Source organism: Pinus tabuliformis, chromosome 7 (assembly GCF_031772625.1).
Source record: "Pinus tabuliformis cultivar Carrire ecotype Pingquan chromosome 7, CPIR1, whole genome shotgun sequence".
In the NCBI taxonomy this organism is placed as follows: Eukaryota; Viridiplantae; Streptophyta; class Pinopsida; order Pinales; family Pinaceae; genus Pinus; species Pinus tabuliformis.
The window spans coordinates 520,919,401-520,939,641 of record NC_142293.1 but is presented as its reverse complement, the minus strand read 5'-3'; the positions used below and the strand labels follow the sequence as shown (position 1 = coordinate 520,939,641).

General features: G+C 40.2%; 1 protein-coding gene across 3 annotated transcripts in view; it reads left to right on the top strand.

Annotated features, from left to right (window-relative positions):
* The first annotated feature begins 2,514 nt into the window (after positions 1-2,514).
* The window catches only part of LOC149248353 (uncharacterized), a 48,385-nt gene continuing 30,658 nt past the window's right edge, over positions 2,515-20,241 (top strand). For all 3 annotated transcript variants that reach the window (XM_089456033.1, XM_089456034.1, XM_089456035.1), the window contains exons 1-2: positions 2,515-2,904; positions 3,856-4,014. In XM_089456033.1, the coding sequence (XP_089312159.1) occupies positions 2,813-2,904; positions 3,856-4,014 (251 nt within the window). In that variant the 5' untranslated portion in view covers positions 2,515-2,812. The remainder of the gene's footprint in view (positions 2,905-3,855; positions 4,015-20,241) is intronic.

Genomic DNA, 20,241 nt, shown 5'->3' with positions numbered 1-20,241 from the left:
ATATTACCATGTTCTCCACCAGTCGCCCCAAATGGTATTCAGGTTTTATCAGGATTCGAGCAAGCTGGGCCGCCCAGAACCAAATGGAGAGATGAGCTGTACAACAACCATGGCGGTGATAAATGATAAGATTATCTCACTAGACTATAGTGACTATACAACAGAGATAAAGACTGTGGACTCTCGGGCGTATTGAATGGAAAAGATGGTCTAAAACAGAATTTCACATAGTCTTTCTTCCTTGCTCCTCAGGACAAGGACTACTTTGTTTTAAACGATGTATTCAGGTACTTGGACGAGCCTCCACAGCCAGAGACAGCTAAGGACCAGTGAGGAAAATACAGTCCGGCCTCGGCCTCAGGGAAAATGACAGAGGCCTTTTTTTTTTTTTTGGTAGCGGGTTTCTTCGGACAGCAAGAAAGACTTGCTTGGAAACGTTTACCCCGCAGATGCGCAGGACAATCAATGAGAGGCAGCGAAACGGATGCTGGGATCTGAGCCTTTGTCAGGGGTGGAGAGGCAGCGAAACCGATGCGCAGAGAATCAATGAGACGCAGGATAGAGGCAGCGCTCAGGTATTCATGCGCAGAGAATCAATGAGAGGAGTTACGACTATTCTTAGGACTGGCTCTGATACCATGTCAGACCAGGAGTAACTCCAGACTAGGCAAAAAACTGATTGGTATATTTCATTAGGTAACTATTGTTTATATACATGAATGTGACTGATCAGTTCATCTTCTTGATGACTGTTCACATTCCGGGTACACCCAACCGCTGAGGATTAGGTGTCAACAATAATGATAAACCCCTTGTTTGCAAAGTTATTTGGAAGCATGTTAGAAAATAAAATCAACAAGTGGGCAGAAGAAATAGATAAACGTGCTAAAGGGCAAGCATGTTTTAGACCTAAACATTCCACAGTTAATCATGGTATAATGTTAAGGCACATCATTGAAAAAGTTTGGGAGAAAAAAGAAGAAGCTTTTTATTGCTTTGTTGATTTCAGAAAAGCCTTTGACACGGTTCCTGGGGATAAATTTTGGCACAGAATGGAGGAACTCGGGGTTCCCAGGTATTTGAGAGCAGTTGTGCATAGGCTGTATGAAGAGGTGAAAGTCAAAATTAGAACTTCAACAAACATTTCTGAAAGTTTTAGAAGCGATATCGGGGTCAAGCAAGGTTGCCCATTGTCTCCTACCCATTTTGGTTTATATATTGAGAAGCTTGAAGAGTGGCTAAATTCGCAAGGGGGTGACGGTATCCATTTGGGCAAGTTCGTTATAAGGTTTCTTTTGTATGCAAATGACCTTATTCTGATTGCTAAATTTGCTCTTGGTTTGCAAGAGCACTTACTTTCCCTTGAGCAATTTTGTAGAAAGGTGGGGATGCAAGTCAATATTAGCAAAACGAAAGTAGTGGTTTTCTCTAACAAAAGAAAGCATAACCAACATAAGTTCTACTTTGAAGGCAACATTCTAGAAGAAGTTGCGGATTACAAATACCTCAGAATTGACTTCAACATAAATCTATGCTGGGATGGTCGTAGAAAGAAAATAACTATGGGGGGTTGCAAAACATTTTATGCTTTTCAAAACAAGTGTAGAGAGGCAAAGTTATGGGATTGAAAAACCACTCTAACTCTTTTTGGGCTTTTAGTGATTCTAGTGATTCTCTACGGTTGTGACTCTGTGGCTAGCAGTGCATCCGACATGCAATGGAAACAAATTGCGTTATTTCAGAAGCCTTTGATTACAAACAAATTCAAAATTAAAAGTGCAGTTGCTTATGCTATCTTGTTAAGTGAAACATGCGCTGCTCCTATTGAAACAATTGCTATCGTGCGAGTCATAAGGTATTAAAAAAAAACTGAGCAAATGGTAAAGCATAGATGGCATAAGGTTGTGTTTAATGACATATTGTGCAAAATAAAAAAGACTTGATGCGGCAAAATAACAAATGTTTTACTAAATGAGGTATTTGTTTGAGCATGTGTCCCACAAACAATAAAAGATAAAAACTTACATAGGGACAATATTTCTTGGAGAGCCAAATTTGTTTTTGCTCAATTAAGGATAAAGGCCAAAAGAAGCGTGGGAGGAAAGAGTATGTATTTTTTGCTTTTCTCGAAAAGTGGAAACAAAAAAACATTTCATTTTAGAATGCGAGGCCTTCAAAGACCACATGGAAAGTTCAGCTCTTGGGATAATCTATTCAGGGGTTTGTCGAGAAACTAAGAGCATTTATTGTAAGATTTCACAAGAAAATGGCCAAATACAAGAAACCTATGGAAAAACACCTGTCCCATAAACTATCTTTAGCCTTATAGACATTGAAATAATTTCATTTCATTATTCTGATCAACTATGCATTTTCCGCGGGTTGTTCTGATCCAACGGTGTAAAATAAATCGCCCGTTAAATCTGTCAGCGTAAAAGGTGGTAGATTGGAGTGGGGAGGGCAAAAAGCAGGTGGCGTGGGATACAAGAACGTAGTGGCTGGCTGATTCGGGCTCTGCTGCATTCATCGTGATGCGGAGAGTGTGAGCTGCTCATTATTCACACACACTTACGGAGAGGGTGAGCTGTCATTGAGACACTTGCGGAGAGGCCGAACCTTCTGGAGCCACAGGCAGGGAGGACGGATGATGGCATACAAAGGGTTCTGTGGTGTGATTGACGAGTCACCACCATAAAATTCATTTCGATTAACCAGTTCGGCCACGTTGGATTTAACCTACCTGTTGTTGGTAACTTAAATTATGACTTAGGTTGAACTCTGTTTTATTTGTTGACATTCTTCCCAACGAACTATGAATTACAGATTCATCACATTAACGGAGCAGCCAAGGACCAACAGAAGTTTGCTTCGACCGGAAGCAGCAGAACCTGTGAGAGATTGCAAGTATTTGATCTGACAATATCTTTGGAGTTTATTATTTATTTTGTAGGAAATCTCTCAAATTTAAAAGATGAAATGGATTACATTATTGTTTCAAATTTTACATGTATTTGGTTGATGCAAACATTATGACTCCATTTACTTTGGTGCTAATTTTCGACCTCCTAATTTCCCATTACTATTACAAATTGAAAATGCATTCAACTCCAATTGACTATGCTTACAGGGGACATCTCTGCGGCCATTTCAATTGGAATAATTAGAACTTATTGCAAGCACATATATATCCCAGGGTTTAAACATTAGAACTAATTGAATCTCTGCTCTTGGATTCCATAAACAAGACAATAAATAATTAAAATATAGTGGGAGATTCTACATATAGAGCAATCTTTGAGTATTAAAAACTACTTATGACATTCCCATGTCTAGCTTGTGTGCTGACAAAGGCAGCACCTCGGTCGTTTTGCTGTGGCCTTGGAAACATCAGACATAGCTCTCTTTGGAAGATTGCTGCAGCAGTGAAGCTAGGAACAAATGTGTTGTGTTACATACACGTATTGCTCAAATTATTGATCGTCTAGGAGAAGGAGATGACAATTAACTATCATGGAATGGAGAATATGATGGCCAATTCATATGTCATTCCTTTATCATAATGGGTGTTTCTTGTTCTGTTTTAGTTTTTCATTTCGTTTCGGAAGTTGCAGGTTGAGAAGAAAGGTCGTTTTAGATGAAGTAAGAGACTACAGGGTTAGGGTTAGGGTTTGCGTTACTTTTTGTTTTGTTTCTTACAATATGTTTATGTTGTGTGGCAAAGATGAGACGGGGTAAAGGTTTGCATTGCTTCACTCTCTGTTTCTTACAATAAGTTCATATTATCTGGCAAGATGAGATGGGGATAGGGTTTGCATTGCTTCTTGTTCCTCACGACAAGTTTATGTTTCATGGCAGAGATGAGATCCAAGGAAGCCCGAAAGTTTTCGTAGGACCAGTTATGTCCTCAAATTGTAGCGTTGGGGTTAGCGTACATGGATGGAATCTGCCGTGGTTAGAACTTGGCGCACATGTGATCTCAGGGTTTATTTTGTCAGCTTCTGTTTCCTCCAACAGGTAGGTGCATTCTGCCATTACCTTGCAAAAGGTGAATGGAAATATAGTTGAATTTAGTAGGCGTGTTTAACCTTCATAGACCTAGTAGGGATGTGGGCTTTGTTATTAGTGAATAATTTAGTTTTGGAAAAAAATTATTGGTAGAATAAGACGTGAATGAAAAAAAATAAAAAACTAGAGTGACTTGGTATGTATGGCTAATACTAATAGAGTTAATAGATAGGATGGTCATTTTTTTATTACTGTGAATAATTTAATTTTGTAAATAAATTATTATAGGTTTATTTTAGCCTTGTTTTTATGGGAAAAAAGTAAATTAGCAAAGTATCGGAATCTTTTAAGTAATTAAAAATTTATGTATTGTTGTTTGGGGTTATGATAAATTTTTGCAAATGCTACCCTTAGTTGTATAAAAAGATAAACACTTATTTTTTTTACAGAAATGTAAAAGGTTGACTTATGGTTTATTATGGGTAGTCTTTGAACCCTAATATGGTCTTGAATTTGTTTGAATATGGCATAATGTGGTATATAATTTGTATATTTTTGGCCTTCAATAGATTCGGATCCAAGCCTCTATTTCTTGCAGTTATGCTTTATATTGCTCATGTTTCTTCCCCTTTGTGTTTGATGTCACACCTATTGTAGTCTCTCTCTCATGTCTGTTTAGTTGTCCTTGACATATATGTCTTCAATTGCTGGAAGAATATGCCATAGCAAATGCCTTACTAATGTTTGCAGATGCCTCAACAAGTTGTTGTCCTTTCCTTGATTTGGCATCATTCCTCCAAACATCTAACCACTTTGATGTTTGGTTCTTGGATATCTCCTTCTAGTCTTCAAACTTGCAATTCCCATGTCATTATATCTGTTGACACCTAATCATCAGGATTGGGTGAATAAATACAATTGATGTAAATAAATAATAAGAAATATGAATAGTCATCGGGAGATGAAGTGAACAGTCTCCCTCATGTATATAATAAAGACCTACCTGAAGGAATAATATGAATTAATTTTGTGGAGTTACTACCTGGCCTGACATGGTATCAGAGCTCCCAGGTTCCTAAAATTAGTTGTAACTCCTTGTATCAGTTTTTCTGCCATATTTTCTCTGGGCTCTCTGCCATAATCATTTTCTGCGCCCTCTTCTCTGACCATTTTTATTCATATTCACCATACGCTGCGCTGCTCACCTTCTGAAATATCCCAACATCTGGTAATACCTTCTGGACGTTGCCAGAGGCATTGGAGGATTTGTCAGTCGTAGGCGTTGGAGGCAGGCAGAGAGAAGCGAGCGAGCGTTGATTCTGGTGGTTTCATGGAGATGAGGTGAGGTTAAGATAATGTTTGTGATTGATAGAATCGGATGGTCATGGCGTGTGGGCGATGATAAGAGCTCTCGGGTTTACATTCAGATTGCCTTCTTTCCATATATTTGTTTACGCTGTTGGTATCTGTTAATGCTGCCCATACATTTACACTACTCTGTATTACCTTGAGTTTACTCCATATATTTGTTTACGCTGCCGGTATCTGTTAATGTTGCCCATACATTTACACTGCTCCGTATTACATTTACGCTGCCCATACATTTACTCGACTCCATAGCTGGTGCCTCACACAGGTCTCCCACTGTGCAGCAGAACCACACTCCAGTTTTTTATTCATATTCACTCCGGCCATAAACGCTTCTATCTCCCGCTATACTCTGCTACTGATCCCGCTCCACCTCTAATATAATGCTCCACCTCTCGGTTTATATATGCAGTCCCACTCCAGGTTTATAATACTATGTGGCCCTGATTTATTATGTGTGTTTTTAATACTCTGAGTATTGACTGAAATATTGACATAAAAGATATGCTTGCTAGCGAATTTTATGTGAGAATAGCTTAGAGGGAAGCTGAATGCAGAAGCTCAAGGCTAAATTTGGAAGTTTAGTAAAATTTTTATTTGTTGTCGTCTATTTACGCTGAGCTTGATGACCATGTTTGGTGCTTGGTGCCTTTTACACTGTAAAATTTTGTGTATTTACCCTGAGCTTGGTGACCGTGCTTGGTGCTTGGTGCCTTTTTAATGTTGGATTCATAATTTCTGCGTTGACTTCTTCTTATGAAGTGTGGAGTTCTCCTTATGATGTGCATATATATGACATGCCATGGTATAATATGTGGAATATATATTGCATGATATATGAATATTGAGAGCTTGCAGTTGATTCCATTTTGTAAAGACATAGCAAATTACTATTAGTGTTTTGCTACGAATATTGTAATTATTTTTTGGGCTCAGTTCAAATTTTATGATGGAGAAGTTTGTTGAAAAAGAGAAGGGTTTGGAAAAGAAGACAACTCTTCTTGCACATAGAGAGAATAATCTTGCTCAAGATTCTTCTAGAGGAAGAGGTGGAAGAGATTTCAGAGGCAGGGGGGCAGACACTCTCAAGGAGAAAAGGCAGATTTGCACTGCATACGCTGCAAAAGAAATGGATCACATGATGCCTCTACATGCAAGTTACCTTGGGACAAAATTGAGCAGCAAAGAAATCAACCCAAAGGTAAAACTGATGATACAGACAAAGGTAAAGCACCTGAATCCGCTCACTATGTTGTGGCACAATGTAATATTGGAGTAAATGAAGATTTATTTAATGCTTCACTTGCTTCTTGGAAAAATGATTGGTTGCTTGATTCAGGAGCAACTTGCCACATGACTCATAGAAAAGATTTTTTTGAAGAATTTACTGACAATGTTGATGGAGCAGTATACTTTGCAGACCAATAAAAAATCAAGCCATCAGGGCTTGGCACAATCAAGCTTAAATTGCCTGGTCTTCTTGACTTTCTTCTGCATCATGTTCTATATCTCCCACAGCTGAAGAGAAACTTGCTGTCCTTGGTCCACATCTGCCAGCAAGGTCACTCCATTCATATGTTTGATGGCAAGCTTAAGGTGAGAAAAGCATCTGACCACTCACTTGTCATGAGGGGAATAGAAGAAGAAAGGCTTCTCAAGCTGCAAGGTGCCTCTGCTCGTGCACAACATTTCTCATACAATTCTCATTATGAAGAAGGTACACTTCCATCAAGTTTATTATGGCATGCTAGATTTGAACATTTGAACTATGACAACCTCCACTTGTTGAAGAAAAATGGTGTTGCTGGTTTGCCTACAATTCCTAGGAAACTTAAGCAATGTGATGCTTGCATTCGAGGAAAGCATAGCAGACAATCTTTTCATGATTCACATTCAAGAACACATAGAAAACTTGAACTCATTCATTCAGATTTATGTGGTCCAATGCCTGTTCCTTCTGTAAATGGAAACAAATATATGATGACATTTATTGATGACTACACCAGAATGTGTTGGGTTTATTTATTGAAGAACAAATTTGATGCTTTTTAAACATTCAAGAACTTTCATAAATGGATTGAAAATGATGCACAATCTCATATTGGGTCTATTTGCACTGATAATGGAAAAGAATACACATCAAATGAATTTGAAAACTATCTTTGCCAACATGGGATCGAACATCAAAAGACTGTACCTTATAATCCCCAACAAAATGGTGTAGCTAAAAGAATGAATAGGACAATCTTAAATATGGTACGCTCCATGCTCTTCTTCAAAAATGTAAAAACAATGTTTTGGGTTGATGCTGTTCTATGTGTTGCATATATAAAGAATAGGTGTCCATCTAATGCTATTAGAAACAATACTCCATATGAAATGTGGTATGGGCACGTTCCTTCGATAAAGCATCTCAGGGTCTTTGGTTCCACCTGTTATGCCTTGATACCAAAGGTACATAGAAACAAACTTGGTGCAAGAAGCCATAGGTGTATCTTCCTGGGGTATTCAAACACCTCCAAAGCATACTGTCTCTATGACGAAGTTAATAAAAGTTTGTTGTATCTAGAGATGTAATTTTTCTTGAATTATCCAAAACTGACAATGTTGTTGAGCGGCAACTTGATCGCTTGGATAGATTTGCAAATGCAAAATCATTTCAAGAATTTGATAATCAGATTCCACATCTTGAAGGGGGGATTCCTATACTAGATCAACACGTGGAATCTTCTTCTGAAGAACACTCTCCCCCGCATGAAACTCCAACAACAGATGATGCTTTAAGTGATGTGATTGATAGAATTGGGAGACTCAATCTTGATTCAGTCCCAACTCAATCAACAGAGTAACCTGGACCATCTGAGAAAGGTCCCCCAAAGTGGTTGACAAAGACACTTGAAAGTGTTCATCCTGATGAGGTTGGAAAGACAGGAATTAGAAATACAAACCAACAAAATGGAGGTGATGTAGATGACTCTAATTCACCTGTTGATATGGATGTTTCTTATGATTGTGAATTGAACTTGTCTACAGATTTTGAACCAACTTCCTTCAAAGAAGCTGCTTCTCATGATGAATGGAAAGAAGCGATGCAAAAGGAGTATGATGCTCTCATAAAGAACGTCACTTGGAAGCTGGTTGATCCTCCATTAGGAACCAAACCAATTGGCTGCAAGTGGGTCTACAAGAATAAGTATAAAGCTGATGGCTCACTTGACAAGCACAAAGCTAGGCTTGTGGCAAAAGGTTTTGCACAGAAGGAAGGGGTCAATTATGAGGAGACTTTTACCTCCACAGCAAAATGGGCTACCATCCGGACACTCTTTGCCTTAGCAGCTCAAAACGGTTGGAAAGTCCATCAAATGGATGTAAAAACTGCTTTCTTAAATGGAGATCTAAAAGAGAATGTTTTTATGTCCCAATCTGAAGGATTTGCTGTGAAAGGACATGAGCATAAAGTATGCAAACTTGTGAAATCCTTGTATGGCCTCAAACAAGCATCGTGAGCCTGGTATGAAAAATTAACTGAGCATCTTCTGAAACTCAATTTCAAACATTATGATCTTGATGATGCAACTTTATTTGTCAAGAAAGTTGGCAAAACAGTTGTATATCTTGTGGTATATGTAGATGATATTTTGATGACAGGGAACAATTAAAGCTACATTGCATCCATAAAGAAGGAATTGGGGAAAAGTTTCAAAATGACTGATTTGGGCTATATTCATTACTATCTTGGTATTGAAGTAACTCAAAATCCAAAGTCCATATTTCTCTCTCAAAAGAAGTACATTGGAGATCTGTTGAACAGGTTTGGCATGACAGAATGCAATCCTCTTACTACTCCAATGGAACAAAACTTAAAGCTCATATCTATTGAGGAAAAGAATTTGAGGATGCGACAAAGTATAGACAGCTTGTAGGAAGTCTCAACTACCTAACTACTACTAGACCAAACATTTCGTTTGCTGTTGGAATCCTCTCCAGGTTTATGCAAAAGCCTTGTGAGGGACATTGGTCTGCTACAAAAAGAGTTCTAAGGTACTTGAAGGGAACTCAAGACTTTGGAATCAAGTTTACACAGGTGGACGACTTCAGTTTGATTGGATACTCTGATTCAGACTTCGATGGAGACAAAGAAACCGGGGTATCTACTTCAGGATATGCTATGACTCTTGGATCAGGAGCTGTTTCATGGAGATCATGCAAACAATTAGTTCTAGTAGATTTCACAACAGAAGCAGAATACGTGGCAGCAGCTGAGGCAACAAAAGAAATTGTGTGGCTCAGAAAAATTCTTGAATATTGCAGGTAAAACAAGTACAATCAATTCCACTCGTGATTGACAATACCTCTGCAATAAAGCTGGCCAAGAACCCAAAGTTCCATGATCGAACGAAGCACATCAATACTAAATATCATTTGATTTGACATCATGTTGAGGCCAAGATAATCCATCTCCGTCATTGTTCCACTAATGAGAAAATTGCAGACATCTTCTCCAAAGCGTTTGGAAGAGAAAAGCTTGACGATTTAGAATGATGCTTGGACTTACCAACATCCCTTTAGATTAAGGGGGGAATGTTGACACCTAATCATCAGGATTGGGTGAATAAATACAATTGATGTAAATAAATAATAAGAAATATGAACAGTCATTGGGAGATGAAGTGAATAGTCTCCCTCATGTATATAATAAAGACCTACTTGAAGGAATAATATGAATTAATTTTGTGGAGTTACTACCTGGCCTGACAATATCTATCACATAACAGTATAATAATTTTAAAACATAAATAAATTTTCGACATATACACTACTAAAATTAAATGCGTCTAGATCCATCTTAATCCTGGATCTTTCAATTGTAGAGAGGGATCAAATATCTCGAAGTGAATTTTTTTTAGAGAGATTACAACAATGGTCATACAATTATCATGTTAGTATCCCGTCTTTTCCATGATTAGATCTCTCCCCTTCAAGTTTAAAAATGTTCGCTACAACCACCTGCAAGTTTTAAAATTGACACTAAACCATCTTTAAGTGTGATGGTGGTGATGTGGGTGTCTAATATGGCTCGTTAATAGGCACAAACATAATTGTTTTTACTCTTTGCACTCCTCTTATGTTTGCCTCAAGCTACCTTTGTGTCCATTTGTACCTTAATAATTGATACAAGCATCTTCATGTATTTTTTTTCAATAGGAATGAGTATTTTTTCATTAAATCCATGCCCGGTCGTGACAAAAACGCGGGAGTTTTACATTGCTAGTGAAATTCTCGATTTCATGTCAAACATTTGCAGGCTCTCTATTAATTTCCAAATTACATCAAAAACTACAAGACACGACAATACTCTTATTCTACTAGTGTATACCCGACGAAATTGGGACAATAGAAATATGCATTTAAACCCAATCATAGCTTAACTATCTTAAATAGTAGGGTCAACAGGTTGGTTCAAATCAATTTCCGGACTCACATCTTTAGTGGGACTATTCAGTTCGTTCTTCTACAGTTGAAGATTTGCAACAATGCTGTGGAGTGCCTCAACTTCGTCCTCCAAGTGTGAAATTCTCTGATGTTGACTTTCCACAGTATCCAGAGTGCTTCTCTCAGAGGTGCTCTGCTGGTGAAGCAACACTTGCAAGTCATGTATCTCAACCTTCATCTCTGCGAGTTCCAGTCTGCATTGTTCACAGGTGATTAATTGCGGCACATTGGTAAGGAGACGTCACAGGGGATACAATTGATTTCGCCTTTTGTGAACCCTGAACGGTGAAACTGAGTCTTTGATTAACAAGCGTGCACGCATCTTATACCGACGAGCCTCCACGTTGAGCCTGCTGATGGTGCTCAATGTCATCGAGCACGAAGGATCCATTATGTAATAATTACTGTTCCTGCTGCTAGGATGATTTTGCAAGTAAAGGAGATGCGAAGGGAATTATAGGCACGAGGGAGATGACAGTGGTAAGAAGAAAATACTCATAGATTTCAAGATTAGATAGGTACCAATTATATGAAGTGGTGGGATAGAGATTTGATCTAAGGCTCCATTTGTGTCAGATTTTCCCTCATCCAGTAAGCAGGCCTTATTGGCCATTTGATCAACTTCAACATTGATATTCCTTAGAATAAGGAAGGATTGCAAGGTGGAGAATGAAGGTAAGATACCCTTGATTCGATGGAGTAACAAGCTAAGCACATTGTCTCTAGGGGAGGAGTTTGTTCTTAAGAGCCGAATAACAAGAAAAGAGTCCCCCATAATACTGATGTCTTTGACTTCTCTTTTTTTGGCTAAAAGAAGACCCAGATAAAGTTCGTAAGACTCTGCCTAATTGTTGGTTTTCCTACCCAACCCCCAAGCATACTTATCAACAATTATTTCTTCGAGATTAGAGTGAATCCTGACCCTTCCTGCCACCCCATCTTCATGCCTTTTTAAAGTATTGAAGTGGATTGTTTTTCGTAAGCATATTGGTAGATTTGGAATCTTGTTGGCAAACCAATGGCGCTAATTGCTAGTACATCTTGTGCTCTCTTAATGCCTGATGGTAGATTGTGATTTTTGGCTTGATCATAAACTCCGCTGATCTTATTATGCTTTTAGTTTTACATTGAATATACGCTTCATTTTGTTTATAGCTCCATTGTGTGTTTAGGTTAATAAACAATTTTTCCTTTTTCTTTTAACCAAAAGCCGTTTAACTTGCCATCTCATTGCTAAAATATGAGTCTAGTTGCTGATACGTTTTATGTTAAAATGTCATAATGCATAATCTTTTTATTTTGTTAGTAACTTCGTTGCAATACCATGGTTCTTTGGTTGAAAACTTATCAAAAAACATACATAAGTGCATCAAAGGTTATCATTCTTGCCTAAGGAGAGGTTGACCCCCTCTCCTCTCTACTCAAGCTTCCCTCACTAGGTTGTACCCTCTCATATGTCCTCAAATATGAGGATGACTCACTTATGCTTAACCACCTTTTCATCAAAGTAACTTGGTGATCCAATTGGGCCATGTTCTCCAACTTCTCTCCAAACTTCTTAGTTAACGTGATGCCCCTTTCTCGCTACGACCTCGCTTCTACACTCATTTTGTAATTCTTTTATCTATGTACCTTGCTCTTTTCTCTTTTTTGTTGTTGTTGATAATATAACTGTAGGAGTTGCTTGTGCATTCCCACTATATATTATAGTCAGTGTACTTTTAAACCCCTTTGACTCACTTGTGTGGTAACTCATTGGACATTAATAAAAGTATCTTATCTTATCTATCTATCTCTTGTGGTGTAATCCTTAAGGTGCTCTATCATGTGTTCTCAACTCTCCATCCTAAATCAATCCCAACTCAGTGACCCAATGACTAGTCATCATATTTCCCATCATCTCTCATGTTCTACTGGTTGCCGGAAGTTGGCCAATTGCATTTGTACATCCTCTTAGCCATCAGATTCTTAGGTAAGAATCCATGAATAGCTCCTCCTTCCTCAAATCCCTCAATTCTTGTATCTCTTTACACTCCCTTGAAATCATTGTCTCGATTCCCACCTTCCTTCCCTAGTAGCATCAAATGTTATCCATCCTTTTCTAATCCTGGTGAGATCTATGAAGTGCTCATAAACCCATCCCCATATCAATGAAATCATGCAAATTGTAACAACCCCGGGTTAAAAGTTCATGTAATAAAGTTAATAAAGGCAAAATAAGACCAAGGTCATGGGACACTTATTCCAAGTTGAATGTTGGGCAAAACATCCTAGTGGGCATCACTTGTTGTGTATTATGGCTAAGGGGAAATTGGCAAAGGCAATGACAAAGGCTTTGAAAAGGAAAAAAGACATTATTGGTATTTTATTTATGAAAATAAAGGAAAATAGGAGAAAAGGGAGGTGAAAGGTCACAGGTTGCATGTGAGGAGGAAATTGAAGGAAAATTAAGGAAAATGAAGAAATTAGAGGCATCAATAATAAAAAGACATCAGAGCATCAATTTGGGGCCTTTTGTCAGTTCAGTTTTGGAATTAGTCTCAGAGAGGAGAAGAGCACCAAGAGGAGAAGGAAAGCAAGCAAGCAAAGGAAGGACAAGGAAAGCAAAGGAAGGACAAGGAAATCAAAGGAAGGACAAGGAAAACAAAGGAAAGCAAGGATCAAGCAAGGAAAGGTTGGATCAGGCAGCTTCAACGGGAATACTTGCAGGTAATAGGTTGCATTTATGATTCCTAGCTAGTTTTGGCATGCATGGTATATGGATGTGTGTATTTGGTTCATTTGTTGTCATTGGCATGGGTTTTGCTGGGGTTCGACAGTGGTTTTAGCCTTGTCTTGCCATTTCCGGATAACCATGGTGTGATGGGATTCTTTCTTGGTTGAGCTTTGGATTGCCGAAAGGTTTTAGATCCGGGTGAGGTGGTCTCAGGAAAATCTCAAGAATTGGGGGTGGGGATGGTTTTCTTCGGGAAGCCCTCAACAGGTGGGTGGAGACAGGAAACTTCCTCAATGGATGGTGAAGGAATTCTGAAGCATCCAAGCTAAGTTTGGTTTTGTGATCTCGGGACCAGTTTAGGTGAGATCACGATATGGTGAGGGTAGAGGTGGTTTAACCTTTGGATTCCCTTAGTTGTTTATGGATTGGTTTATCCTATGAGATCCCACATTCATGCTTGGAATATGGCACAGGTGTGATTGGATGAAAGAAATATTTGGTTCAACCAATCTATGGTTGGGTGGTACGTGGAAGTCCCTGACTTGGTTGGATTTTGCATATGGTTAATAAGAGCCAAGTTCCTCTTGTTTTTGATGAGTAATTATACTTGTTATTATGTGGCTTTAATGATTGTTCTATCATTGTTATCTATCTGGTTATATGCTGGTTATAAGCATGGTTATATGACAGATTTAAGTATGGCTCTTATCACATTTTAATTAATGAATGTTTGGTTAATGAATGCATGAACTAAATGGCATTATGGCAGCTATTGTGAAAAGACATTGGTCCTTCTTGTTAAACCTTAGTGTTGGCTTGATGGGCCCTGACCCAGGTTTAGCGTTAGTTAGCCAAGTAAATCCCTACACTACTGGCCCTTTCGGCATCAATCTGTGGAGCGCGGACTGAAGTCTTACTCGAAGCAATATGGGGGGATGCAGGAACCAAGTTTCTGCACCTTGAGATGGTAGCGATGTTGCTTTTAGACCTTCATTCTGCCTTTGAGGGCTTATCGATACACCTTTCTTAATCGTCCTAGAGTCCTCCGCGAAGGTCTACGACTGTCCTTCGCATACCCTAAATAGATAGATCAGGCACTTACGCGCCTCTGTAATTACTCTTACTTCTGTATTTACTTAGATTATCTTAGTTTTGTACAGTCTTAACATGTAATTATGATTATCTTTGTGTAAACATATATCTTTGCTTGCGTTCATATAACAAAGAGAAACATATAGATTTGCGCATCAGAATAGCATTAAAACATAAACCCAGTGTTCAACATAACATAATCGCATGCAATTAACAGAAGTAAAATACACAGGTAATTCCAAAATACTTCTTTTTATTGATAATCCAGATTTCCAGTACAGACTTTGACTACTCTGCGCACACAACTGCAGGGGTCCGTGCACTCAGCTGCGGATTTCTACCTTAGGCCTCTGCGCACGTAGCTGCAGGGCCTCCTTCCTACGCTAAGACTCTTTTCTCTTAGCTCTCACAGACCCATTACATCAATGACTCATCCATGATCTACTGAACTGAACTACTAAGAGACTCTTCTAGGACTTCTTTTTATACAATCCCATGGTCTGTGGACCATGGGTAGATCTCTAAAGCCGACATGACTTACACAAAAGAAGGGCGGAAACCCTTAATGACTCTTTACATTTTCATGCACCGCGACCACAAAATGTAGAGACTTTACATTCTTTCATACAAAATTTGGGCTTTCTGCCCTAAAACTTGGGCTTTTGACCCCAAAATTGACTCTAGGGGAACCCGTTCCCAACAGGCCCCCAACACAAACATGGTGACTCGTCCTTGAGTCACTCTGCTGGTGCGGAGATCTTGTCGCGAAGACCTCCCAACTCCACCTGTACCACTGCGACTTCGGCGGTGCACTGTGTTGCTGCCTGCTTCTGTTTGATCAGCTGCTCCGTCGTTGGCCTCGTGTTGTCTTCCTGCATTTTCTGCCGTGTTTCCTGCAGACTAGCCAGTTTGCCTCTAATGGTCGCTGTGAGTACATACGCTTCATCTAGCCAAGGCTTCAATTGAGCCTTCAGTACTGCCTCCTTGTGCTGTGCTGCGTCCACTTGTTCTTTAAGCGCCTTTGCTTCCTGCAGCTTCGCTAACATTTGTGTAATGGCGACGGTGCGCGCTGTCGCTTTAACCTCATCATATCTCTGCTGCAACTCCCGTGCCTCTGTTTCCAGCCTCTGCACATTGGGATCCTCTTGTAGGCTGGTGACTACTTCGAGCGACTGCTCGAAGAGCGCAGTGCAATCCTTCACTGCGACATCTACAGCTACTACTGCATCTTTGACAGCAGCCGCGCGCTGCTCTTTAACCTCTAGTGGAGTCGAAGGCTGGGCCCTCAACTCGAGCTCTGTAATTTTAAGGTTCAGTTCAAACTGAACCTTAGCCAACTCTGTTCTCGCTTCGCGCACTCCGGCAGCGAGCTTCCAAATTCTCACATCCACTGGCGCATCTTCAGGAATATCCAGTTCTAGAACAATCCTGCATGCCTTAGCCACCACCTTGGTCGTGTGCTCATTCTTTTTCATGATGGCCTTAAGAAGATCAATGGCAGAATTCTTCTGTATAGCCATCTGAGCGTTGTTCACCTTTTGCTCACTGATAACATTTAGGGCGCGCTGTTCCCGAGCCCGAAGTTCCACGATCACACCATCTTGCAAGGTGTGAAGGGCTTCACTTGGAAGTGCGGCCAAATTTAGCCCAACCCTCTTGAGGGCGCTGACAGTGGCCTTGTCAGCTTCTGCTTCTGTAGTCAGCGCTCCATCTGGCAGCGCTATGGCTCGGGGATCCAGCGTGCACACCATTTTTGCTGCCTTTAAAGTTCCAGGTGCCAAACTAGTTGCCGCTACGTTGCTTCGCCCCACACTGGTCTGTTCCTGTGACGCCTGGATCTGTAGCTCGCGCAGACTCGTTTGAATGGTACCCAAGGTCTATTCTTGCTGCTGCTAGAACCTAAGCCACCAGGGTCGTGTTCGAGTTAGAGTTCGGCGACCTTGAAATTCAAATAAAGTTCGACAACTAAAATTTTGTCGATAAAGTTCGACATAAAATTCGACATATAGAAATTTGAAAAAAAATGTATATATATTAAGGGAAACTGATCGCTATAATTCTTTAGTTGAGTTTCTATTCATGTCATAGAATTCCAACAAGTTTTGTGTCCAAGGAGGGGGTCAAGCTCATGGGAAACTTGCATGTTACATTGTTCCCACAATCTATTGATGTTGTACGAACCTTCTAGAGGTGTTACCTACATTATAAGTTCATCATAATTTGCACATTAGCCATACATCTTGTTTTGGCTACTCAATACTAAGAACAATTGTGAGTTTCTTTCTCCCTTAACTATGGAGTGGAAGGTTGGTTATAGATAACCCTGGAGCAATTTGATTAAATGTTAAATGCATGACAATCACTTCCCATCAACCATGGGTAACCGCCCTTTGTCATATGAAACATTTTCAAATCATTTTCTTACTTTGAAACCTTGTCTCTTTTTAAACTAGTTTTTGAGTTCATTATTATTTGACTAATAAATTTGTATATTTATTATCAATTTCATATATATATTGTTGTTAGTTTTATGTTAAATTTGTTTGCAAAGTCATTCTCGAAATGAACTTATAGTAAAAATCATAACTTAATGATTATCATTATTAAATTCCAATAAAAATAATAATTAAAGAGAAAGTTTCTATTTAAATTAGAACCTTAGAAACACATAAATACACACTCCACCAAATTGAGTTTTACCCAAAATACCACATAACAAACAAACCACTTAAAATAAAGTAATTTTTAAAAAATATAATTATTTAAATTAAAAAAAAACCTTCCACCAATAATAAAAATTCTTTTTTTTAAATTTCATATTGATAAAATATAACCATAAACTTACCATTTATTAATCAATGTGCCCAAGGAAATACAATAATAAATCTTGCCTTCTCATTGGATAGAAAATGTGACCATCAAAAGCCATTAAGTTGCACAATGCATGACCCCAAAAAAATATTAAACTCAATTGAGAGGATCACTTCATTGAAAAGAAAAAGGGAAATGTAAGAAAAGCAAGGATCTTTCCTCGCAGGAAAAGTTGGGAAGCTCCCGTCACGGCGATTCACTTTTTGCTCTTTCCTACCCGAACCCACCCCAAACACGTCAACAATCCGGTTATAAGTCCCCCAACGTCACCCGCAGCTAATGAAGTTTATTGCATCACAGAGCTTTCTTTAACGGAGATCTGCCCACTATACGAAAACCAGATAGTCTGTAGACTGGCAGTGTAACTGTGTATCAAACGATTCAAACTGAAACCCTCCGCACGGCGCAAACAATGAAACTAACCCTCCGGCGAACAATGAAACCCGCAATTGATTTGGTAAAACGGGCCCGCAATTGATTTGGAAATTTTTTTAAAACAGCAAAAAAATTCGAACCAAAACGATTTTCTTCGAACCAAAAACGAACTTAATCGATTTTGTTCGGCATTAAATTCGAGTTCGTTATTAAATTCGAGTTCGCCATAAAATTCGGCAAACTTGAACGAATAAGTTCGTATTTGTTTGAAGTTCGGCGAATTTCGAACTTATTCGTTCAAATTCGCCGAACCTGGTGACTAAGGTTAGAACTGCTGCAGCAGTTCCACGGTTGCATCCGTCACCGTATCGCCAATGTCATTCAAATCACCTTCTGTTAAGGTGATTGGGTCGAGGGACGTTTTACTAGCCTTGGACTTCTTTCGCGGCCCTACTTTCTCCTGCTCCTTGTTGCGCTTAACCCGGAATAGAGTAGTCTCCGGGTCTGCTCCTCCCTATTCGGATCGCTGCTCTTCCTCTTCTGTCTTCGAGGAAGGATATTTCTGACTCCTATCGGAGTTGCACTCCTCCTCTTCTTCCTGCCCCTCTGTCTATTTTTTGGCAACTTGCTCCGCTTTGGCTTTGTCCTCAACCTCTTTCTTCCTCTTTTCGGCCAACTTTTCCATCTTTAGGCTGGCCTCTTCTTACGCTTCGCTGCAAACTTGCTAGACCCAGCCATTAAGTCTGAGGCCGTGCGCCACTCTACTGGCCAGCGGTCGAGGACTGCCGCGATTGCATCGTCTGTGGCCAGGTATGGAAGGTCATACCACTTTTGATCAGGGTCCTTCCTCGCTCGCAAGGAGACACAGTGGAAATCCGTCTTGAACTCCACATACCCTGCCAACTGTTCGAAGGCAGTTGGTGATAACCGTGGTTTGCGGTTGATGGCCATGTTGATGCTCATCTCCATCAAGATCCAAAATATCTTGCTATCTTTGACCCTTTGGGGGTTCTTGGTGGTCCAAAGCGAAGCGAACTTTGCTGCTTCCGTAAATGTTGCGCGACCGGAGGAAACTGACTATCCTCCGGTAACTCCCATGTGACTAGTACTATGGATAGCAACAGCCATGCATAGTGAAAAGTTTTGCTCTGATCCTGCGCCTCTCTGCAGTTCGCGAGGAACTCACTGTAGAGGTAGTGTGCCTAGTTGAATTGTACGCCCTCCGTGCACTGGGCCGCTAATGATACAACTGGTGTCGGCACTTCATCTGCGCGACACTTCCTCATAATTTTCCCAGCCAGGATTTGGGTGGCTACTTTGACTGCGGGGTCAGTTATACTAGAAATGGAGTAGCCACGCGACTTAGCGAGCTTAAATTTGTCCTTCATTTGCTCGGCGAGGTCGCGCTCACCTGTCTTTCCGCCAAATGCCATGGCCAGATTTAATCCTGAATGCGACAGTCGAGTGATCCTATGGATCAACATGTCAGTGATCGGTATTGGTTCTTCTAACCACAGGCACCCATCGTGCACCAAGCATAGCAGCTGTTTGATCACTATCATGGTTATGGGCGCGCGGTTGTAATGCGGCACCCATAGCATGTTTAGCAATCCTGCCTTGTCCACCCCTTTTATCCACTTCCTTGGCTCCAACGCGGTCACACCAGAGTCCTTATAGAAGACATGGTGCATGAATTGATCGGTCGCTAAGTGGGGAAAGCGCTCTGTATCGGCCAAATCCCAATCCTCCAACTTTAAATGGGGGACATGCGCAGGTGCGGTCCTTCAAATGCAATCTTGTCCAACAACAACGGTGTATGTAGTGTGACTTTGCTCTCATCAATGTCCTTTGGGACCTTTGCCTTGCCTCGGTGCGGAGGAATGTATTCGGGCAGTTTAGAGATAGGGTCGGACCCTTCAACGTCAACGTCCTCTGCCCCCATGTCAATGTCTTCCCCACCCATATTGATATCTTCAATGTCTTCTTTAGGTTCCAGGTCAACTACCTTGCCCTTCTCCTGTGCGGTGGGCTTTTCCTTCTGCGGGTGTTTTTTGGGTGATGCGCGCACAGTAGTGTTGCTTTCTGCTTATCTTTCTTCATTTTCGGACCCTCTTTGGTCAGCGTAGGCCTCGGCCTGGGTGACCTCGGCGATTTGGGGACCTCTGCAGGTACTTCGACACTTGTTATCTCCGGGGCAGCTTCCTCAGCTGCCATTGCTTCTCCAACACTCACGGTTTCTGCAAGCGCTGACATGATGCTAGTCAAAAACTCCTACGTTTCCTTCGACAACCTCTCAAATGCTGAACTCGCTATCAAAGCTT